Below are 24,341 nucleotides of genomic sequence, written 5' to 3' on the forward strand. Positions count from 1 at the left end.
GGACCACCTATCCTCATACTGAACGCTTGTCGAATCCTTCCACCGAAGCCAGAATTGTGTCTGCAACTGCTGCAGGAATTCCGGCGTGCCTCGAGGCTAGACCTGACAGAGGCCAAGCCACCCACTGAATCCGTGGATTTGGGTGGGCGCCCGCTCTGGAGTGAGAATGTCCGGTCGTAAAGGTAATAGAACAGGAGGCTGAGCCAGAAACCTGAGAATTACGGACACCAGCTCTGTGACGGCAAAGCGTGCCAGTAGCACAAGCAGCCGAGCTGGCTGGGTGGACAGCTGTGAAAGGACACGGGAATGAGTGGTAACGCGGAACGCAGAGCACTTTGCCCGTCCAATCCAGCAGGAAAGCGCCGGCAGCCAACGTCCCTGGGTCCGGTATTCGAAGCAGAACACGGGTGTCTGATTCGCCTCGCCCGAGCGCAAACAGATCCACCTGGAAATCCATCCGCAACTGGGGAGATAACTCTGAAAATCTGCCTGTCGAGCATCCATCGTCGCGGGGCCAGGATCCGCGAGAGCTGCCTGCTCGCGACGTTCTCCAGCCCCGGAGATAAACAGGGAGTACCTGACAATCGCACTGAGTGGCACCAGAGGAGAAAGTCCCACTCCCGGAGGCGCTGGGGACACCGTGTCGCCTTGCTTCAGGATGTAACGACATGGCCGTCTGGTTGTCCAACTGAAGACGGACTACCTGGCCACGGACATGCTCTCTGGCGCTTCGAATACCAACCGCACAGCTCTCAGTTCAAACACGTTGATGTGAAGGTGGGCTTCGGGCCGGACCAGAGTCCGGACACCGACAGACTGCCCAGAACACCCCCAGCCCGTGAGGGGGCGATCCGGTCTGAACTGTGAGAGCTGGCGCCGGGATTTCAAGGGGACCCCTGGTGAGATTCCGACATTGGTCCACCACTGAAGGTGAGGTGTCAACCACCGGGGACTGTGAGACTGCGCCCAGGTCCTCCAAGTGAGCCCATGGACTTCGCCAAAGCTTGCTGTATAGGGCGATCCTCAACCGCCCGCCACACTACAGAGATCGCGCCGCAGCCATATTGCCCAGTAGACGGAGCCAAGTCCGTGCTGGTGCCTGGGGCTGGGAGAGGAACGAAAACACCATCTCCCGTACTCTGGTGATCCGGTTGGGCGACAAGGAAACTAGATCCTTGTGCGTTTGGAACCTCGCCCCGAGAAAAACCAAGTCCTGGGTGGGTACCAGGTCGGATTTCTTGAGGTTGATGATCCACCCCAGTCGAACTAGAATGTCTATCACTGTGTGAGTAGCATCTAGGCTCGCTGGCTGTGTTAGTGCTCCGAGCAACCAGTCGCCGAGGTAAGGGTAACAACGCCTTTCCTTGGCGAGCGAAGGCGAGGGTAGCCTGGACTAACATGAGCTTGGTGAACACCCTTGGGGCAGTCGATATGCGAAGGGGAGCACCTTGAATTGGTAAACATCCCGTCGTAGTAAGAGAACCGGAAGGTACTGCTTGAACGATGGATGTATGGGCACATGCAGATACGCATCCTTTAGGTCGATTGCCCGGAGCCAATCGCGGGCTGAACAGAGAGATCACCGAGCGCGAGTGTCTCCATCTTGAAGGATGGTACTTCGAGCATCGCGGTTCAACCCCTTGAGGTTGAGAATGGACGGAACCGCCGCCTTTCTTCGACGAGGAAGTACGTGGAGTAAAATCCGCCTGTTCCTCTCCCCGGTGGAATGCGCCGATTGCGGACTTGTCCAGCAGAGCCTGAACTTCGTCGCAGCAATATGTCCGCCCTTGCCTGACATGACGGCACGGAGTCGCGGCGTATGCCGGTGAAGTCCAGCGGACCTCGCTTCCACAGTGGTAAATGGCCTACACTGATGGTGGACAGCACCCAAGTGTTTTGTGTAGCCTTCTCCCATTCCGGCAGGAATAAAGAGGCGTGCCTCCCACTGGGGCGCGGGTAAGAGCGCGCGGCGTCGCCCAGTAGCGGAGCTGACTGGGCGGACAACACCGGCTTGAACGACAGCCTGATGGGTTAACGGGAGGTCGGGCAGACCTCCGCACTGGCTGAAAAGGCTGGGAGCTAGTCGAGGACTGCTCCTTTGCCCTTGGCGGACCTGTGCCTCCGCTTACCCCTCGCTAAGCGGCGAAGCCAGCCAGCGGACTTCGGGGTAGGCTGCACCCCAGCAGGAGGAAGGTGAGCGGGAGGCGCCGAGGCTTGACACCCGCGGGTGCTCCAACAAGGCCTTAGAGTCCTTGAAGGAGGTAGCTGCAGCGGCAGCCTCCCGTATGACCTGCTGTGCCCCTGGAAAGAGGGTCGCTCCCAGACGGAAGGGGAGGGCCAGCAAGGTCTGCTGTGTCGCTGCTGAGTAACGGCGTGACGACAGCCACAGCTTGCGCATCCCCATGACCGCGCACATCACCGGCTGACGCGGACCGCAAAGAGTCAGCGCTAGCGAGTGGGCCTGCACTTCAGACAACTGACGGAGTAGCACGACATGCAGTGAAACGTCACCAGCATGCCCCTCCGCTTCCAGGGCCGACCTCTGAATCGAGGTGAGGTAGGCCTCATGGACCACCACCCTGACCTGCTGCATAGCGTTCCTGTAAACCTCTCGTGTATACAGGTACGTGCATGCCGCGAGGCTCCCGAAGAACAACGATGGAGTCACAGCCCTTGCCGAGCAGCGCGGTGCTGCTCGGAGGAAGCCGAGCCTCCCCAAAGGCGACTGCAAAAGTGAAAACACACTCATCCACGATATAGGTACCACGCATCAGGGAATCCTCCCCAAGCTGGTATCTCCGGACAAGCTCGGCAAGTCAAAACGGAGGCGAGAACCAGACAAGAGGGGATCGACCACGCCCTGGACTAACGATGGAAGAATGCGGAGCTGGGCGTCTGCGTAGGCTGCCTAGGGGCAAACACCTCGCCTGGCAAGCGGAACTCAGCCGAGTCCGAAGCTGCTAACAGGCACCGCTGCCTGGGGTAGGTACCGGCAATCCTTTGCCTGACCTCCCGCGAGAAGCCGAAGAGAAGCGGAAGGCACCCTCCTGCTCCTCGACCTCCCTAGTGTCCATCGACTGGCGCCCGAGCCCGAAGTCTGAGGCTGGGTCTCCCTCGAAGAGGACCCGAACCCGACCGGTGGGCGGCCTAGCACTAGGAACAACAGAGAGGAGGAGCAGAGTGCCCCCGCCAGTGCCTGCAGGCGTGCACGGACCCGGTCGAGGCGCTGGAGGCATACCAGGCAGAACTGGTGCCTCGGCTCTCATGGGGCCGGGAGAGCGAGGGATCGGAACCCAGGAATCATCAGCGGTCCCTGCGCCAACTCCGAGAGGGACTGGGGAGCACCTCCCTCTCTGGGGCAGCAGGCGTCGACCGGACCGAAGCCAGGAGCAGCAGGTCGGTGCTCCAGGCGCCTCAAGGCCTAGGGATCGAGCGGGCTTGGCGATCCCCCAAGACTCTCCGCATCCACGCTCAGAGTGGGCGAGGAACTCCTGCCGAGTCCTCCAACCGACTCATGAGCGAGGGACCTCATCGAAGTCCGCGCGTGCTGCTGAAACATCTGTGTGATTAAAGTCATGTCAAAACCGCTACCAGGAGCTGGAGCAGGGGACTGGCTCATGATTTTTCCCTTTAGACTTTTAGCCTTAGGCGGGGGACCTGGGTAAGTTCCCTCCCGCCCCGCATCTCTCTAAAGAGAGTATCGGCAGCCCTCCGCTTCTGAGCCCGGGAAAACCCCATACAAATTTCACAGGTTTAGGCCTCATGGCGGTCTTCTCTAGGCAGACAATACATTTGTGCGTGCCTGTCGGCCCGATGGAATACTTTGTCCACAGACCGAACAGGAGGAAAACGCCTGAAAGCAAACACGCATAAAGCATGTAGCTAACGGCAGACCAGCAGCATATATACACGTAGAAAACATTGAAAAATCGTGAAGGCTACCACGGGAAGAAATGGTTGGTTCAATACGCAATATTACAACCCATTGGCACGCTAAACTTCCGCCATGGCAGAGCAACCTCAAGCGTAAACCACGGGAAAGTTAAAGCGTAAAAATAATTAATACAAAGTCACAATTATGAACCAACCGACCGCAAAGCTTTACTGTTCCTTTTGCAAAGGTAATAAAGACCATACATACAGGTGGTGTTCCAGACATTATTCTTTTTCGTTCTGAAAAGGTCAGCTCTGCTCGACACATGCGTCTGTTAGGGGCAGTGACAGCAGAAGGAATGAGGATACGGGCCTAGGTGCTTACCAAGTTGGTGCGCATGCGCAACGGGAGGTAACTCCGTGAGGTGGGGGCCGTATAATAAATAAAAGAGTTTATTTATTGTACAATCTTTTTATTCAAAAAACATTGATACAACTGTCACAGGACATTTTCAGCTTGGAAAATGCATAATATGTACCCCAAGGACGATCTCTATGAAGAAGAATAAAGAAGTTGTATATCCAAAGAACTCTCCTCGTTGGAACATAATATACAGGCCGCCCTCCTATAGCTGGAATTATTCTGAGACATTTTTTCACTGATAGGCATGTTTTGAGCAGCATCACAAGACTAGACTTGTTGTTTCAGGAACTGCAGTATGCCCAGAGGCATGTTGTGCCAGTAATGGAGTACACAGACAGATCTTTAGATGACATCCCGACACGGCACTCAACTAATCCCCACACAGGTAATTTTATCCTTAAACATTGCAGATTCATCTTCAGACCATGTCTAATTATTGATCAGTGGTTGAGTTTTCACCCTCTGTCTTGTATTTGCATGATCAAAACCCTGTGGAGAATATCCACTAAGTATTTCTTAAAGACAGACTAGGCTCGGCCAATAGGGCAATCCAAACCAGATTTATTGCTTTGTTGTGCATATCTATCAAGATGTAAACAATTACCCTATTTACACAGAGGCAATCCCAGAGTTTGGGATATGGCACCAGTAGCAACCTCTAGAACCGCACAGACTGGAAATGGTTCCAGCATCGTTCCACTTTAATCATAATAAATCAAGCGACATTTTTCCAATGTACTGTCAGGACATCTGGAGCAGACATCCAGTTCCCTGGGGGACACACAACAAACCGGACCACAAGGAGTGACCAGTGACCATAAGCTCCTGCTGAGCATGTCGTCTGCAGGAGGGGAGTCACTGCAGGAGATCTGGAGGATGCTGGACGAAAGGCAGAGTCCAGGCATCTTCACACCTAAAACACCTCGCTCCAGAGCTGGTAGGTACAATGTAGCCAAAGATGTGTGAGTCTCCTAATGTATAGCAGTTACTAAAGTGTATTAAATAATTGAAGGGAGTTTCGCATTTGATTATTTTCTGCTTTGTAGTAGAACATGTTGAAGTTTGTTGAATTGTTCTTCAAAGTTGTGTTCAGCTACAGTATGGACCTTGTGAGTGAAGGTGAAAGATGCATTTCTTATTTCTCTAGATATTATGAATCCACCATCTCCTAACATCCGTGTGTCGCCGCGTGTAACCCAAGACAAGGGACTGAGCGATATCTGGAACTAAGACAGACCTTACTAACCGACCATCACCCGAGAGGAAGACAGTCTCTCATAAGGTGAAGGATCAACGGAGAAGTGCTTCTAAATCAAGGAACTATAACATTCGAGATGACACTGCTGTCAGATGACACTAAACTGGACAGTTGACGTCATTGTTTCCAGGCAGTCTGGTCGCCTTCCAGATTACATCTAGAGTCAATCACTTCATCTTATACCTGTCCATTAGCTGGTCAAATTCCGGACATATGAACTGATCCAGTTGATATGAGTGTTCACATACAATCATCTGGTTCCTCTTTGTCCCAAAGGATTGTGTGGCTTGTTCACATAAATAATGTGAAGGAGATAGGGACAGAATCCCGTTGCTTGTATTGTGGAAGGTGTTCACAGAAATCTTCACTAGAAACAGTACTGGTGCATAGATGCCGCCAGTCTATATAGGCAGATGTCAGTCTTCCCTGTTCATCTACAGACAGATAGGTGCAAGTATTATCAGTTGTTAATATGTGCACAAACTCAACTAAATGTACGTCCTGTTCCAGAATTACTCTTGTTGTAAGGATATTGCACATTGTTACAAATAAAGACAAGTCTATGAGATGCTCTTGTTGCTCTGTTGAAGGACCAAAACATAATGCTTGCTTTAGACAATCTATTTATTGCATTTCTCCTGCAGTATCAGTTTACGAGATACAGGACACAGATGAACAAGCACTAAAGTCGGTAGCCCACAGTGACAAAACTACAAGACAAGGGATGTGGGAAAACCCTAAGATCCAGTAGTCCATAGTGATAGAGATAAGAATGTTACAGAGACGACAGGGAGAAGAGGAACAGATGGAGGTGCCAGTCACATGGCTGATGAAAGTGTTTATCATATGTACAGTTTTCTGAATATGAGTTTATGAAGATCTGTTGCCAATCAGCATAGTGTGTCGAGTTCAGCTTTCAGGAGTTGTCTGAACGAGTCCCAGTCACAGCCCAAGTCAGCATGCATCACATCAACCTGCAATGAGATTAACACATTCAGATGCACCTGAACTTCTAATGACCACAATAACTAAAGATTTGGCTTCAGTTAACCTGACACACCCTGCTAAGTGACTTCAAAATGGTTTTCATTATTTGTACCTTCCTTCATACAGGATCGTATGTAGGATTTATTTGTCACATTGACAAAATCAGTCTACCCATTCAAACATGTTAGCTGGGACCAGTGTAGACCTACAGAGAATTGATCTGTGAGTACAGTTTGTTGGGGACTTACCAAGTCAACAATCTATGCATACAGTTTCTTGTTGGGACTACAGTTTGTTGGGGACTTACCAAGTCAACAATCAACAATCTATGTCAACAATCTATGAATACAGTTTGTTGGGGACTTACCAAGTCAACAATCTATGAATACAGTTTGTTGGGGACTTACCAAGTCAACAATCTGTGAATACAGTTTGTTGGGGACTTACCAAGTCAACGATCTATGAATACAGTTTGTTGGGGACTTACCAAGTCAACAATCTATGAATACAGTTTGTTGGGGACTTACCAAGTCAACAATCTGTGAATACAGTTACCAAGTCAACAATGTTGGGGACTTACCAAGTCAACAATCTATGAATACAGTTTGTTGGGGACTTACCAAGTCAACAATCTGTGAATACAGTTTGTTTGGGGACTTACAGTTTGTTGGGACAAGTCAACATGACAATCTGTGAATACAGTTTGTTGGGGGACAAGTCAACAATCTTGAATACAGTTTGTTGGGGACTTACCAAGTCAACAATCTGTGAATACAGTTTGTTGGGGACTTACCAAGTCAACGATCTATGAAGTACAGTTTGTTGGGGACTTACCAAGTCAACAATCTATGAATACAGTTTGTTGGGGACTTACCAAGTCAACAATCTATGAATACAGTTTGTTGGGGACTTACTCAAGTCAACAATCTATGATACATGTTGGGGACTTACCAAGTCAACGATCTATGAATACAGTTTGTTGGGGACTTACCAAGTCAACAATCTATGAATACAGTTTGTTGGGGACTTACCAAGTCAACGATCTGTGAGTACAGTTTGTTGGGGACTTACCAAGTCAACAATCTATGAATACAGTTTGTTGGGGACTTACCAAGTCAACGATCTGTGAGTACAGTTTGTTGGGGACTTACCAAGTCAACAATCTATGAATACAGTTTGTTGGGGACTTACCAAGTCAACGATCTGTGAGTACAGTTTGTGAATGTTCTCCACTCGGGTGCCTGTGGCCTTCTCCTGCTCTTTAAGCTCACACAGAACCTGATGTTTACTCTGCTGGAGACGTTTCAGCTCTTCATCCTGATCTTCCGAGTGGGACTTCACCAACCTTAACAGTGAAAATAGAGTGTGATAAAGAGTTTTCCTGTTTCTTTGCCATGCCCTGCACATATTACAGCTATATGAAAATGGCTTGCAAATATATATTGAAATCTAGGCCAAACAATCAGTGATTGATACTGTGAATAAGGATCCATGTGATTGTGGAATGATGACAAACAATCAACCAAGTCTCGGAGTCCATGCAAACTACTTTAGCATTCTAACAAGTGTGTCAGAGTGTGTCAATGAAACAATACAATAAATGTGCAAAGAACCGAGTTGGTTTTATTCAAACAAAGATCAGAATGCATCTGTGAAACTATAATCTGTGCAAACCTGAGTGGCTTCTGTCTCAGCCTGGTTCAGAATAGTTCTGGTTTTTTTTTTTGAAAGACTTCTGAGAATAGCAATATTCCAGCAACATGGGGACACCTTGCTTCACATATTGTACCCATGTGGGGAAGAAGATCGTGAGAACAATGTCTAGGCTACCCACAGCCCTTTGTAAGAAGATCAGAAATGTCTGTGTAACAATATGAACTAGCAATGAACTGTTGTATCTTAATCCGGGTTGGAACGTGTCTGACACTGTCATATGACTGTTAAATGAACATACTCATTGAGTTGGTTGAGCTGCTCGGTGTATGCCTTCATCTTGGCCTGGTGCTGCATGTGTTGTTTGGTCCTCTTCTCCTGCCTGATGGCCTGGACGTGCTTCAGCTGGTCCTGCTTGGCTGTCAGTTCCCCTAGAGTCTGCTGCTGCTCTTGATGCTGATCTCCGCAGCCAGACATCTGCTCCACAACCTCGCTGTGGACCAAGAGTCGAGTTAATGTAGAAATACATCTACATGGCTTCATTGATGTACATACATTCCCCTAAGTTCATGAAGGCACTGCATCCTTCGAAAGTATTCCTGTATCTATACTGCAACTCGCGTATCACAAGTTGAGTGAATGAGTTAATACTTAACGTCGCCTTGGCAATATTTCAGCCATATCGTGACGATTTCATGTGTTGAGACTTTTGTTGGGATATACCTCAATGAATTTACATTCAGTTAAAACCTGTGCTGGGTTTGCTGACATTCAAGGTAAAAACTGAACAGAAAATACTGTAATGCCTCTCTTTAAGATAATAAACCGTTTAAGTACTGCAAAATATAAATCGGCTTAAGAAAAGCTACTCACTTCTCCTTGTCCACGTCCTGCTTGATAGACTGCAGCAACTTCAGGGCTTTCAGTGCACACGCTTCAAGCTCCTTCACCTTCTTGTGTTCTGCCCTAAGTGTAGCCCCACGTGTTCGCTTCTCATCCAGCGTCATTTTCAGGCCAGCCAGCTTCTGTTCCATTCGTTCCTGTTCTTGTTTTACACGTTCTGGGGACTGAACTATCTTCTGCGACAGCTTCTCCCCTTCCTGCTGGCTGGTGAGGATGGCCAACTTCAACTGATCCTGGCAGGGCAGAGAAAGCACTGTACACGTTCAGCAAAACATCACCTGATTTCCAGGTTACACAGTTAGTCTTAAGACAACACTGGGTTCATTGTCATTGACCGAACATAGAACCATAAGTCCAGTTAGAATTAAATCTTACTTCAAATCTTCAATTCGCATTTAGTGACCAATCCATAAAACCAATGCAAATACTGTTCCAGTTTTTGTGCAACCTTTTTAACTTGAAATCTATTTTCGTGACACATTTGTGAAGACTTTGTGCCCATTAGTGACAGTGGAACTCATTGGCATGTTGCCGGAGTTCAGATGTTTCACTGAAGTTTGTGGTATATAAACTTCCAACATGGATACTTTTCCATTTTGACTTTTGTGAATGTCATATCCCCATGAGCTAGATAATAAGCAATTCTGACCTTTCTTTTTAGCTGAATGAGTTTCATAATAGGTACTATTTTCAATCATTGAATTACAGTTTTATTTCATGAATAATTATCATCATAAATCACCTTCATACTGTCATGTAAACATTTTGTGAAAAGGTTATAGCTAAGTGTGGCTTTTGAAACGAGGAACTTACTTCTACAGTACCACTGGCATTTTCTTATGCAAGGTATTTCTGTTCCTGGACTTATAAATATCAGGATATCACCGTTATTGTATTGACTAATTACAGCCCTGTTACTGTTGTATTCAAGTACATACCTGTGCTGCTTTTTTCTCTGCAATGTTTTTCCTGACTTCTGCAACAGTCTTCTGTGTGGCTGATTGAATCTTGTGGTTCTCACTCACCTGTCTCCCCATCACCTCTATTTCCTCCATCACCTGCATCATCATGCAACATTAATTATATTTTGATTGCTTAATATATTTCTTACCTAACTTCCAAATGATTAAATATAATTTCTGTCTGTTGTTTACACCCCGGTCAACAATATTCAAGCCATTACACTGCAGCCTGTCAATAATCAAATCATTGCCAGTAAACAAGTGGCATAGTTTATTGCATTCGGACGCTGTTTACTGTAAATGAAACATACCTGACTATCCAATCTAACTTAGTCACATCTTACAACCGGGAACCTTGTCTAAGTTACGTCACCACAGGTGTTAAATTTAATACACCATGAAAAAATAGTTCAGTTCATTCAAACTTTAAATATGAACAAAATATTTTTGTTTTGTGCACCAATATGATTACTATGGTCAATGATGAGAGTAAAGTCACTGAAGAACCAGGGCCCTTATTCTCGAAACATTCGTAGCCCTAAGAATTCTTAACGTTTATCGTAACCAATGTGTTAAGAATGGGCTTAAGAAGCTCGTAGGGCTACGAACGTTTCGAGAATAGCTAGCCTGGTTGCCATATACATACCAGGAATAAGCACTCACCTTTTTAATCTCAGGCTCCTGCTCTGCACGGATAGCCTTAAGCTTGCTGATCTTCTGTTTCAGTTCATCATTAGACTTTAACAAATATTCTCGCTGTTCTCTGTATCGTTCCTGCAAACAAACATGTAATGAACAGTGACTAGTTGCCTTGACCAACATATTCATGTATTTGAAGAATCCTGACAAAAACAGGTGGCGGGTGAAGAAGTAAAGAGTTACCCCCTTTTCACACAAGTGATGAGGCACTCTGGGTGAACTGCTTCTGTTAGTGATGGACTGTTCATAGTTTGTTTGCATATTCCATGAATGTGAATATATTCATCAGGTAGAATTTTGGACTTAAGGCCAAATAAAAAAATGTTGTGGTTCCAATTACACCTCCTTAAAATTTAGGGTAGGTAGGATTTCTCTTTTTCACATTATTTTTAGAAGTAAAGTACAAACTAATAACACATTTATCAGTGTGTAGTTGTTTATTCAATCAAACTTGCTGCCATCATGTCGACTTTCTCTTTCAGAATGACCGATGTACTGGTATGTTGATACAAAACCAACAGCTTCAATAATTAGGGTTGGCACCAGAATTAAAGTGTCGGTCGGGTAATCAGAACCACAACCTTTTTTTAGGCCTAACATTTAAAAATCACCCATCGGCACTGTAGCTAACCTAGTCTACATTTTTAAAAATGCTGCTGAACAAAAGTTGAAAACAGGGACAAATAAGCATTTTGATACAGTCTAAGAACATATGTTGAACACCACTACAAACTGAACATTGCATTTTGAACATAAATTGACTTAGTAATAGTCACAAATTCTTATTACAAAATGGCCACTACAGCTGCAATAGTGAAAATATTATTCAGGTCAAAAATCAAAATAGTGCAAAAAACATATTGAATGTGTTTAGCCCCACTACTAACTACACATGTACCAAGTTCCAGTATGTCTTGAACAAAAATACTGGTCAAGTAATAGACATAAAGAGGTTTTTAAAACATAGCTGCCATACTGAAAACTGTCTGAAAACCTCTTGAACAAATTTGGGATGTCATCATTGGTAGAAACAACTATGTGATGCATCCAACTGCCACACAAAGGCTGAATATGACTTACATTCTTAGCTTTGAGTTCATCAAACATCTCTATTCTTGACTGCCGAAATCGGTAGAAGTTTATGGCTGCACTCATTATCTTGATGAGACGCTTTGGTCCTGAGAAATGGTATCATATCAGTATAATGAAATGAAAACAACATCAACTTTTCATTCATATTGTGAAAACAGCTACTCCATAAATGACAATAAAGAGATCTTGAATATTTTATGAAGATTAAGTGAATGTGATAATAAATGTATGACACCAAATATTTGTATTCAAGAGACAAATGGCAGATCAAACTTACTTGGATCAATGACATCCTTAACACTGAAATCTGTGAAGGCGCATGCGTACATCACCCGCTGACTGGAAATAGAATTCTCAAATTCTGAAAAGGTTCAGTTTTCTTAAATAATAATTGTTTCTGTGGAAAATATTACTCAGGTCATCCTACCACTATAGGATAGACACACAGTCACTAAAAATATGTAATTTTTATGATAAAATTGATATTCTATACTTATCCTGACTCATGCTAAATTGCTTACCTGCCTTTCCCTTTCGATGATTATGTGGAAACTTGAATCCCTTTGTTCCCAAGAACAGTCAAAATTCACTCACCCATCGGGAGCCCCACTTTCCCGCCAAAAGACCGGAGCCAGGCTCTCATCACTCTCTCCTGAATATGCCCACACTAAGGCCTGCAGTGAAGCCCGTAGTGCTGAGAGGGGACAGTCGGGAGGGCCCTTCAGATCATGAGTCAGGATAAATATATCAATTTTATCATAAAAATTACATATTTTTCCTTATCATGACTCATGCTATATTGATTGCCGAATCCGATGGAATAGGTGGTGGGTCAGCCACCTAATGGGATTCACTGTGACTGTTAGATCAAAATAGCATCTGATCATATGGGAACTCTTCTTACAGCTTCTACTGCAGCCCAAACATCCTGATGACAATTGAGGGGCCACCTTCTCTTAAGTCAATAGAAGAAGTAAACTGTGTAGATTTTGTGGATTTTAGATAAACTAGTACGCCTTGATGTCTAGTTATCTGGAATGATCCATATGTTAAGGTAAGGACTATTACCGAAACTGAATCGCGACCCATCTGTTAAGGTAAGGGCTATTACCGAAACTGAATCGCGACCCATCTGTTAAGGTAAGGACTATTACCGAAACTGAATCGCGACCCATCTGTTAAGGTAAGGGCTATTACCGAAACTGAATCGCGACCCATCTGTTAAGGTAAGGACTATTACCGAAACTGAATCGCGACCCATCTGTTAAGGTAAGGGCTATTACCGAAACTGAGTCTAGACCACTCATGCGCTGACTTATCTTGTAAGACAGTGGAACATGGACTCTCTGCCGGCCTGGCATCAACAAGTCAACGTGATGAGGGTGAGTTTCTCATTGTCTGGCTGGAATTGTGAATTGTTGCACTACTACAGGGGCTCGAACTGGTGTATACCAAATACATCTTCTGTAGCGATACCCCGAAGATAATGGCTGGCGAACACTGTGCCCAACTTCCAGAAGCAGGCTTCCATGATGGATGATAAAGAGCAGACCCCATGCAGGGCAAGTGTCAAGGCTAATGCTCTAACTTCGTGTGGGTTGGAGGCTTCTGGGTGGATCCAACCCTGCTGCTCTGTAGGCTCGTAGGATGACATCTCTGATCCAAAACAAGATCGTTGTTCGGGAGACTTCAATAGTCATGGCAGGTGATAGCGAGATGAAGAGATGCTTGAAGTTCCCCCTCCTTGTAGCAGTCCATTCTAAGTAGATCTTCAAGGCTCTGGACTGGGCACTGGGACAGGTATTGTGTATCATCTGGTCCGAGGATTGTAGACAATGCTGGGACGTGGAATTGTCTATCTGGTTGACCTGGTAGCTGATTCTCCGCTATTAAGTCCCATCTAAATTCCAGGTGGATTGCAGCATGCTCTCTGGACTGGAATCTGGTTCGTCCATAGTCTGTGTATCTCTGACATCTGGCAGCTGTAGCTAGGGTGAGGGGGAACAACGTCTTCTATGTTAGCAGCTCAAAGGTAGTGTGTCTCAGTGGCTTGTAGTCGTCACTGGTAAGATGTTGCAGCACTATGTTGAGGTCCCAGGCTGGAGCTCCAAACTTTTGCTGCTGGTCTTCAAGCTTGAATGACCTCAGTAGGGCAACGAGTTCAGGTACTTTGGTGAGCTTTACTCCCGTATTCATGGTGAGAACGGAGCTGATCTCCACCAAATATGTTGAGAGTGTACATCCCTTCAGGTGTCTAGTAGCTCTGAGATGACACAGGTACTGGGCTCCATGCGGATGTGAAGCTTTCACAGCTGAAAAACCCTTGCGTGCAGCAAACTGGTCCAAATTGTTCCACTATCATCCTGGAGGTTGCAAGTTGATTGTCTAAAGGCCAGTAGCTGCCTTAGCTGCTCTGTTGGAGTACCCTATTCTCTTCAGGCAGTGCGTAATATGTTCCATGTGTGTAGCTGGATGCTCCTGTATGACTTTGGTCTGGACGATCTTGTGTAGAATTTGTGGTAAAGGGATCGGCGGAGGGAACGTGTACGTGTTCAGTCCCTCCCATAATATGGGTAGAGCATCGATAGCCCAGGCTTGAGGATCTGGTACAAGTGAGACGACAGGGAGGGTCTTGGTCTTCGGTCAGTAGTTGGAATGCTTCAGGATGTAGCATCCACTCTGTGGGTGATGGTCGCACCGGTCTGGATAAGGCGTCGGCTCAGACATTCTTTGCCCCTAGAATGTGGCAGGCCTTTATCCATAGGTTGAGGTCGTCTGCAAGGTTAAGAGCTTGAACGTCAATTGTAGCAACTGCGCTGATCTCATTGAGCCTTGTAGATTTATGTAGAAGGCTACTGTTTAGTTGTCTGTGTGGACCATAAGGAACTGATTCCTTAGCAGGTGTGCCCAGTGTTGAACTGCCTCAATGACCGCCTTGAATTCCAGCAATTCCTTGAATTTGTATGTAGAGCCCTTTCTTCCAGCAACCAGGTTCCTGATGCAACGTCTTCATGCTCCCCATCCTTGTAGAGGATGAAGGTTGAAGGCCAGCTCTTGCAAATAGGTTCCGCCGCAGACATTCGACTTGTCCATCCACCAGAGTAGGTACGACTTCAGGTGCTGAGGGATGGATACCTTCTGCAGACTGTTGAGATGAGGTCTGAGGAAGCGTTGTAGCGGTCATAACTGCAGTATTTCTCTGTATGTGAGAGCCTGGGCTGACGTAATGAGGTCTAGTAGACACTGGCATGCTCTTATCAGTAGTGGAGTTGAGAGCAGCTGGAAAACACACCTGGATGCTTGACCACTGATCTCCTGGAACGGTGATTAGATTCTCCATGGTCTCGAATCTGATGCCGAGGAACTACACATCCTGTGACGACTCTAGTTCCCGACTTCATGTGATTGACTATCCAGCCCAGCTGCGTCAGCTGATGGATCGTAAACTGCACTTGACATCTGAGTTGATCTGCTAGTTCATTCACCTTGCAGATCGATGCTGGCTAAGTAGTCGTTGGGTCTAATGAGATGTCGAAGTTGTGGTAAAATGCAGCATCTTGAACTTGTCTGGTTTCAGCAAGTAGTCTAGGTTGTAATGCTACATATTGTAGACGAGACCGAACTTCTCAATAGTAGAAGCCAGGGGTGAGACTGGGTTGATCCAGGATCTCTACGCGTTCTTTGCAAGCAGTGAGTTGATGGCCTCGGTCAACATGATGCGTTTTAACTCGGGGTATTTGTGCACATGCGGGTTGACAGTGAGATGAGAAATCGCCTTGAAGCACTCAAACGACGTAGTCGTCTTCTAGTTATCTCCTATTCTCCTAGTAGTAGCCTAGACGTCAACCCACGGTTGACAGGAATCACTGGGGTTGGAACAGACTAGTCGTTCTAAACCTGACGGGTTTCCGGAAGTTGACGGAGCCGTGACCTCTGGAGATATCTGATGAGCAACAAAATCCTTGAGATCATCCACCCCAGGATGACAGATACCTCTTATCCTTGACCGGAAGTGGTTAAGTTGAGTAGTCTGCCTGTGCATGTTGTTCATTGTCTGCACAGACTTGATCAGCATTTTGTCCTTAGCGTCCTGGACTACGTCTCTGGACATCTGCCGGATGCTGACGTCAAACAGTGTTGGTGCAGAAGGCACTTCTTGTAGAGGTACGGCCAGGTAGATGCTGCTAGGAGACCATGACGATGTAACAGGGTGATTAGTGCTGACACAAACATGCATTCCTGGTCAGTCTTCGGGGTCTGCAGGGCGTTGATCACGGCTTCGTTGATGGCCCAGGATCTTGCAAGGATGAAGAACGCCCTTCTAGTAGTCGTGTAGAGGGGTTTGCGAACAGTTTGAGCGATGTGCGTAGAAGCTGGCTGAATGCTTCGCGAACCCTGCTGGAACAGTTGAGGCTTCTGTCGGGTTGGAGTCACGGTCGGCAACTAATATTTCAGCGTCCATATAGATGGACGAATCCGGATCCTCCTGGATGTTGTCGGCTGATGCCATGGCTTCATCCTGGATGGATTCTCTGAGTGATGCCGCTGGTGTAGATGAGTTGAGGGGACGCTGGAGTTCTGTAGACAACTGCTGCTGCTGCATCACCATGACAACTTGTCAGGTGATATTCGCCACAAAGTCCTGCTGGTTGAAGGACTGCGTAGTAGCATCCAGCAACTGATGTGGAGTATTTGCAGACGATGCGCTGAGATGGGCAGGCAACGTAGGAGGCAGGAAGCCGGAGACAGGGTAGCGTTCCTACTGGAACAGTAGATGCGCCGGGTAGTGTCAACTGCCTGGCCGATGCTGTAGCTGCTGCATGACGATTCTGTGTAGAAGGGTACGCGAACCCTGTAGAGCTTGCTGTAGTTGTCTGCTGCATAGACCTCACAATGATATACGGTTCAAAAACTGGTGGTTGTGAGTAAGGTGAATCGTCTACTTTGTCAGCAGGTGTCAGATTGTTCGCGAACGAGTGATCTTCGGCAGCAGGCTTCGACGACTCCAAAGATTTCATAGAACGTGAAGACCGGAACAATGATGACTGCGACATAGACGGCTTCGACGTAGAAGATGATGACAACTGGTGATGCCACCTTCTGGATACTTCCTCTAAGAGAAGGGCTGAGTTACTGTCTCTGCAAGAGTGGCAGAGACGGGAATAACCACGGAGGGAGATTCCAAAAAATCAGCAGACAAGGGAATGCTAGCATTCCCGGATGATGGTAGAGGAGACAACTCATGACCAGGTGACTGGAAACGCCCTTGTCAGCGGCAATCCTGCTTTGACGCCTAAGTTTGACCATAGTCTGGCGTAAATGAGATAACAATAATTTATTAAATACAAATTCTGATAAATGTGCGAAATATTTACAACGTGAGGCAAGATAACATGATGTGTAAACACAAGAAGATCACACAGGGTGCGGATCAGCCGCTGAAATGCGTAACCTGCATTGTTTACATGCCACCATGTAGAGACAGTCACCTGAAATGGAGTGAAAAAATCTCAGAAATTAGCCCTAATTTACGTAAATATATACATCGCAACAATAATATATTGTCCTAAAATGCAATTCACAGCCTTAATTTCAAAATCTGGCCAAAATTATAAAGGATATAAGCCGTAAAAAGGACCCAGGAAACCACCCAACCATTCGCTCGGGCGATGAAGGAGAGAGTGATGAGAGCTTGGCTCAGGTCACGTGGGCAGACTTTTGGCGGGAAAGTGGGGCTCCTGATGGGTGAGTGAATTTTGAATGTACTTGGGAACAAAGGGATTCAAGTTTCCACATAACCGTCGAAAGAGAAAGGGAGATAAGCAATATAGCATGAGTCAGGATAAGGAAAAATATTCAGTTGTATAAAAAATGGACAAGGTGTGCTAGGAGTTGTTATAAGCCCACGGGTAAAAAGTTAAGAAATATTTGAAATATTACCAACAAATTTACTGGACATGTCCTTATGACTAACAATCAGTATTAAGCAGTTACTTTCAGCGAAAATGCAGAAATATGGATATAAATAAGTACTAGCGGCAAATTTCTGAACTTCAGTAGAAAATGTAACTATGTGCATGGCGCAAGATGGAGTTTTCACCCTATTTTGTAAGTCTGTACATACATCCTAGATTCACCTGAGAGTTCAAAATATGCAAGAGGTGGAAGTTAAATTCTGATTCACAACATTTCTGAAAGTTTTGAACTCACATAGCCAAGGTGAAGGCCATCAAGGACATTGACTCTTCATGTATCTCAGGATTGTCACACAGCTGGGAGCTATGGATGTGTTGCTGAAACAAACATATGATTAAAACATATTTTATCTCACCATTTTGAACTACTTCAATCTGGACGGACGCCGCTTTAGATTACCTTCACTTAAAATAAACAGAGCTCGACAGTCCTTCATACCATCCAGTAATCGTGTTATAAATGCAACAAATGTTTTTGAATAGTCATCATGCATGTGATAACTACTAACTCAACGTCTTTATCTATGTGGTTAATTGTATGGAATAATCTGCATTCATTTTGTGCATGTAATTATTGTGCTTATTTTTGTGAATTTTGGATATATTCATTTTGAGGCCATTTTTGATACAAAAACATTTCCTCCGGGATAATAAAGTTATATCTTATCTCATCTTATCTTAGTTGTGAATGGTAAATCTTGGAATCTGCCATACTAAACATGTCATTTGTCAGGTTCCTGAGATCACATTCAGAATGCTAAATGTTAAAGTGCAATGTAGAGCTCTAATATCCATTTTGAATTTCTTTTCAGAGGACTTTGGATAATGGTATTAATCATCTAAAATAGCCATCATAATTTACCTCCATTCCATACAATTGTTACAAAGTTTACTCTTTGAAGGGATGTATCAGTGTAGATATTCTAAGTCCTATGATCTTTCCTTTGGCCCTATGATGTGCCATTAACAGAATTAAGTCTAATATATTTTCTTAACATGAGTCTATTTACCTGTCTGACTTGGTCTGCTGTGATTCCAGCAAGGGATTCTAGAACCATGCCATATAAGGAATTCCAGCGATGAACCTACATTGAAATACATCTTCAAAATACAACCAATCATGTAAACAAGAAATAGGCAAGTAACATCAACCAGTATGAAATCCAGGAATTCATCCTCTGTCTGATTGGAACATTAGGCTATTTGATAACAACCAAGATCACCGTTAATGTGGGAGAAAAGCCCAATGTGAAGCAAGTGTCAGATGTTTACCATTTTGGTAAAACTAGCAGGAATAGGTATTGTGCTTACAAACAAGAACATAAGCTCTTTGAAGGTCTTTTAGCTGTCATGAGCATAGGAAGTATGAGCATGTTTGTTTTAGTATGAATTAACCAACATGTCCATTAGGACAGTAAATTGCTCATTACAGTGTTTCTAATATCAATAAATGTAAACTGTGGTCTGTAGAAATTATCAAAATACTTGTATCCCTTCACTTACATCAGGTTTCCTCATGTCATTTTCTGTTATTGGAATCTCCATTTCTCTACACACAGTCACTATCTGGTCCACAGTGAGTGTTGGGAACTGGTGACTCAAAGACATCTTTACTTCCTGAAAAACATCATTTCATCCACCAACAGGCATATGGTAGACATTTGGCAACACATCTGAAGAGCTTCAGAAAACAACAGTTGATGATAACATAATTTATATTATGATAAAGTCACAGTACAAGAAGTAGCAACTGACTGAGTTAATGTGACAATAATATAACGTGTTCAAAAGAGTATTTGAGGAAATGATTATTTGTATACATGGTAAAATAGTTACAAAATAAGGTGGCAAACACATTCTATAATCGCACCCTAGAATGACATTTAAGGGGGGGATACGGGCGGAAGTCTTTCCTCAAATCAAACAAACTGATGACACTGTCATAATTCCAAAGTATTCGGTCATGATGTTGAAAGGGCACATTTCACTTGACAAAAATATACCTATTAAAATTATACAACAAAAGAAAACTGTGACTCATGGCCCTACTTGAATTCAATATACAATGAAGATAACTTTAATATACACACTTGAAGTAATACACCAGTAGACTACCGAAGTTGTTTACAAATATTCTTCTTTCAAATCTGGCGCACCGGAAACGGAAAGTGTTTAAAGATGATTACAAAATATGAACTCACTTTGAGCACGAAAAAGAACGTATAGAAACACAATAAACGATCAATTGAAATAATTCACGTATAAAAATGTTTTATTAATTACATAGCATACTTGGGATTTATGAAGCCACTCTGCAAAATATGACGCGCAGAATTGACCGAGAAGTCGTACATTAAATATATGTTGATCGTTAATATATCATTCTCTCATTTCATGTTAGCGAAATCTCAGTGTGAATTGTCTCCCTTTGAAAAATATTCAACAGCATTGCAACCGTGCCTCGACTTCTTCAAAACCGATGTTTACTTTGTTAAATGACTCAATATGATCAGTGAAATCGACAACATTCTTTCCTCAAACTATGAAATAACAAATGAAGGGAGTTTTGTAGGGATCGCCGACAGTTCTGCAGATGGATCGTTTCTTATTCACTACTTTCTCAATTCTAATCTGAGGAAAGGCAGCAAGGTCTGTTTTATAGGGTTTGCCCAATCTTTCAACCATTACTCTACAGTTGCTCAAAAGCAAGGCGTCAGCCTGAATACAGAAAAAGAAAATGGGAATCTTGTATTCATTGAGGGAATGAAATACCTTGGGCAGGCAATCTGCCACCAGGCACTTGGCTCACAAGACACAGAAGGAGGAAAGAGCCAAGACCCATTTTCTTGTTTAGCGAAGCAATGCAGCCTTCAGCCGTTGTTGCAGTATGTTAAATCACAAATATCGTATATGACTTCAGCGGACAACAAAGCAAGACAAGTGCTGATTATAGATAATCTAAGTTTACTGATAAACATTGGTGTGCAACCAAAAGAAATGGTCACTTTTCTTCATTATCTGAAAAATTCACTCCTAAACATTGACATTCCAGGACAGGTAATTGTTTTATTAAATGTGATGCAAACTGACGAAGATGCCATGTTTCTGTGGAAGTACCTTTGTCACTCTTGTAGTATGACCATGCTTGTGTCTGGGCTACCGAGTGGCTACTGTAGAGATGTACATGGGGAGGTAAGTATTAACAAGTGATATTATTATCATGGTCAGACATGTAAATGCTATATATTATATCAGTTTTACAGAGTTTAGTTTAATAAAACAGAATGGGTTTGTCAATCCTTGTGAGGATTGTTAATCATGTATTTGACAACTCTTCAACAAATTTATTATACCAGTGAGTGTTTGAAAATCAAGAATAATGAAAATGTATAAGATATTTAATTGTAATAGATCTTAGCTTAAAAGTGAACATCACTGTAAACTGAACCAAAATAAAAAGAGCCACTGCCAGGACCACCCTTTACTTCCAATACTGCCATGCATAGTGCATCTGCAGTGGAAGCCCTCTAAACCAGCATTCATTGGGACCAGCAAAATATGCCAGTTTAGAGAACTTTCCCTTTTTCAACCTGAGAATGATCTTCCATGTGCCGTAAAATACGACTGAACAACGTGTTGATAGTCATCATATTCTACGTCATCAATATAATTCATCAATAAAGATAACATCCAGTAAAGCATGGAAAAACAAACCAGTCTCATCAAAGTTAAAGACATCTTCAGGCGCCTATCCATGCGGGCAGTAGGAAAACAATCATGCGTCAGTGTGTTAATTTTGTCAAATTTATTGTTTTCATTCACACAACAATTAATTTATAACACGTCACTCACCAATTTACGATACTCCTTTTGTCAGGCAACATCCAAGAGCTTAATGCCGATGGTAATCCACTGTGTTGTTAATACACGTTCAGCCAATCAACAGGAGAGTCGAGATACCGGATGCTGGTTTAGAGAGCATCAATTACTGTACAAACAGTCATTTGGGCGGTCTTTGTTCTGCCGAAATACAGAATAGACTGACACCAGATTAGAGGGTGTGTAAATGATCATAACTTAACTAGCTTCTGCCGGGACCAAATTCTAGTGCCGATATTGAGAGCATGCCGGATTGGAGGGCTTCCACTGTACATCTCTAGTATACAACATATTTACATGACCTTTAGTTGGACATTTTTTATCTTCATCTTTTTCTCACTGTTTCAGTTAACCATCAAAGTCCAAGACAGCCACTGTAAACCAAAGAAAGCAACAACAAAAAGCTCCAGTTCAAAGTGATGGATAAAAATGTGTCATTCTTTGCCTCCGGCCTATCATCAGCAGTGTTATAGTTGCCCATGCTCTGTATCAATATAGTAATTGTATTATTGTAATCACATTCCTATCATATGTATTAATACTGTTTGTATTATGGTGCAACAGGACTGTTGTAAATTAAACAACTGTACAATCAGTCCATCTTTAACCACATTTTCACCACATTTACAATACTGTTTGTATTTTGGTAGAACTGAACTGATGTAAATTAAACAATGCATGATTATTATCTTCAGCCAAATTGTCACCACATTAACATTTTTTCCGCCTTTGCCTGGACTTGCAATCAATTTGCTTTCAGTACAATCCCTCCCCAAATTTTCAGCATAAAAATGTCAGTAAAATCGAAGAAACACAGTGGCGTATTGACACACTGTAGGTCATTATTGTGTCCCTTTGGGGCCAGGATATTCTAGTTTGGGCGTTCATTCCCCAAATCCCCTATCTGTTCTTTGCTGGTCATTTTGGCTTGTAAAAGAACTATATGTCACAATGATGTTAATATTTTTGTAACAGTATTGTAAAACAGAATACACTGAAATGTAATGTATTGTAAGTTTCCAGACTGTTACCGTCTTTCTGTGTTGTTACCACACTGGGCATTATAATGGGTAGCAAGTCTACACTAGATAATCAAATGATCTATTTGAGCAACATTCCAGTAGATATTTTGCCAAGTGACTGAGTCTGAAATTGTTGGCCAATTTTATTCTTATGACCACCAAATGAGAATTTATATATTTGATAATAATTCCCTGATATTTGCTACCAGACATGACCATGGTAAATTTCATGCTGACCGGTATGTGGTCTTAACTTTAGTGAATGCCTGTTTACCTAACGAACTGTTTGAAGTACCTCCCATAGAAGGTGGGACTTGCATTCTAAGGATCTGGACTGTCCTGTTTGTTAGTCATGTGTTCGATTCCCAGATTGATGTTGATAACAATTAGGTGTGAATGTGGACAGCATGTATACTATATCAATAGTAATACGATTGTTAGAAACAATATTGTGATAATTTGCAAGTATAATACGATTATTGCAGATAGTGGTATTATTATTAAATATTTAGAGCACTTGAAAACATTGTAATGTGTTAGTGTTTCTTTTGTAGGGTACAAAATATTTGCACATTTTTTAATGTCTCACAGAAATGTTTGTTTCAGATTTGTGGACATTCTGTTGTGGAATAGTTGTTTTATTTTGCCATGGACTTTCTGCAGCCTGATTAAGTGTGTCGTGACTGACTGTTACTGTCTTGTTCGTCATAAACCACGCATCAACAGGCGATCAAGTCTACATCAATACTCATTGGTAAAGTCTCCAAGCATGTATAATGTTTACCTCAGTGGGGCCAGGGGTGGTGAAGTACTGTATCATCTAACCCTTTCATTTCAGAGGTGTATGGTGAATTGAAAATTGAAAATCATTAGTGCCTGCCACCCTATGAGTGGCTACAATGAATCTATTTGAACTGACATGAAGCAGGAGGGGACTGTTTGGAAGATATGATCACACAAGTCTCACTAAAGTGTCACAGTCATTTACAATTATTTGGATTATGGTTCTGCATTGGTTCATATGGCAAATGTCGCATTTTGTTCTCTTTTCTTGAAGCACTCTCAAAACTATGGTCCAAAAAATGTCTTGAGCCTTATATTTTACAAAACTAGTGTTCTTGTTCTTTTTTTAATCATGTTGACTGAAAGAAATTTGTTACCAGCCAATATATTTATCTATTTAAGAAGTTGTTGACATGAAAACCCATTTTCTGAACGAAGACGTGCAGAATATAGATGGTGGCTGATATTGAGAAGTGAAGAGATATGTTTTATGAAATAAACAAGTATCTGTGTTTCTTCAGTTGTTGGGTGTTATCTGTACTTACAGGGGAACTAATTTAGCTTGCCTGACCTGAATTGTCCATGAAGTTGTCTGTGGTACTTTTCCAGAAGGCCTCATAAACTGCAAGAGCTTTGAAAGTTAATGTTCTATTTTATGAAATAATGTCTCTGAACATGTTAATTATTTGGATTCAGGGTGGTATGTCTGACATGTTGAGAAAGACCTTTGTATCTTCACAGGCATTAGTCAGGACTTTGTTGTATCATTCACTCTCCCTGTGTGACCCGCAAAGATCCGGGTAAGAATTGATCTTCAGTAACCCATGCTTG

At 43.6% G+C, this 24,341-nt stretch overlaps 3 protein-coding genes across 5 annotated transcripts in view; 2 read left to right on the forward strand and 1 right to left on the reverse strand.

Annotated features, from left to right (window-relative positions):
* Nucleotides 1-5,813, forward strand: part of LOC124281059 (coiled-coil domain-containing protein 57-like) — a 32,850-nt gene extending 27,037 nt beyond the window's left edge. For all 3 annotated transcript variants that reach the window (XM_046717066.1, XM_046717068.1, XM_046717067.1), the window contains exons 20-22: nt 4,583-4,682; nt 5,043-5,234; nt 5,445-5,813. In XM_046717066.1, coding sequence (XP_046573022.1) covers nt 4,583-4,682; nt 5,043-5,234; nt 5,445-5,527 — 375 coding nt within the window. In that variant the 3' untranslated portion in view covers nt 5,528-5,813. The remainder of the gene's footprint in view (nt 1-4,582; nt 4,683-5,042; nt 5,235-5,444) is intronic.
* A 348-nt stretch (nt 5,814-6,161) lies between these two features.
* On the reverse strand, nt 6,162-20,017 carry LOC124281061 (kinetochore protein Nuf2-like). Its single transcript, XM_046717069.1, has 12 exons — nt 19,917-20,017; nt 19,330-19,443; nt 18,837-18,911; nt 18,062-18,144; nt 12,129-12,190; nt 11,840-11,937; nt 10,724-10,834; nt 10,037-10,156; nt 9,069-9,331; nt 8,497-8,688; nt 7,734-7,887; nt 6,162-6,529 (listed from the first exon to the last, which is right to left on the reverse strand). Exons 2-12 carry the CDS (start codon nt 19,432-19,434, stop codon nt 6,446-6,448), a joined length of 1,347 nt encoding a protein of 448 aa, XP_046573025.1. The 5' UTR covers nt 19,435-19,443; nt 19,917-20,017; the 3' UTR covers nt 6,162-6,445.
* Nucleotides 20,018-20,252: 235 nt separating this feature from the next.
* LOC124281062 (elongator complex protein 6-like) lies at nt 20,253-24,026 on the forward strand. Its single transcript, XM_046717070.1, has 2 exons — nt 20,253-21,018; nt 22,054-24,026. The coding sequence occupies exons 1-2, from the start codon at nt 20,332-20,334 to the stop codon at nt 22,123-22,125; spliced, it is 759 nt and encodes a 252-aa protein (XP_046573026.1). The 5' UTR covers nt 20,253-20,331; the 3' UTR covers nt 22,126-24,026.
* Nucleotides 24,027-24,341: the final 315 nt, after the last annotated feature.

Source organism: Haliotis rubra, unplaced genomic scaffold (genome assembly GCF_003918875.1).
Source record: "Haliotis rubra isolate DU_JTF1 unplaced genomic scaffold, ASM391887v1 Scf279, whole genome shotgun sequence".
Lineage (NCBI taxonomy): Eukaryota > Metazoa > Mollusca > Gastropoda > Lepetellida > Haliotidae > Haliotis > Haliotis rubra.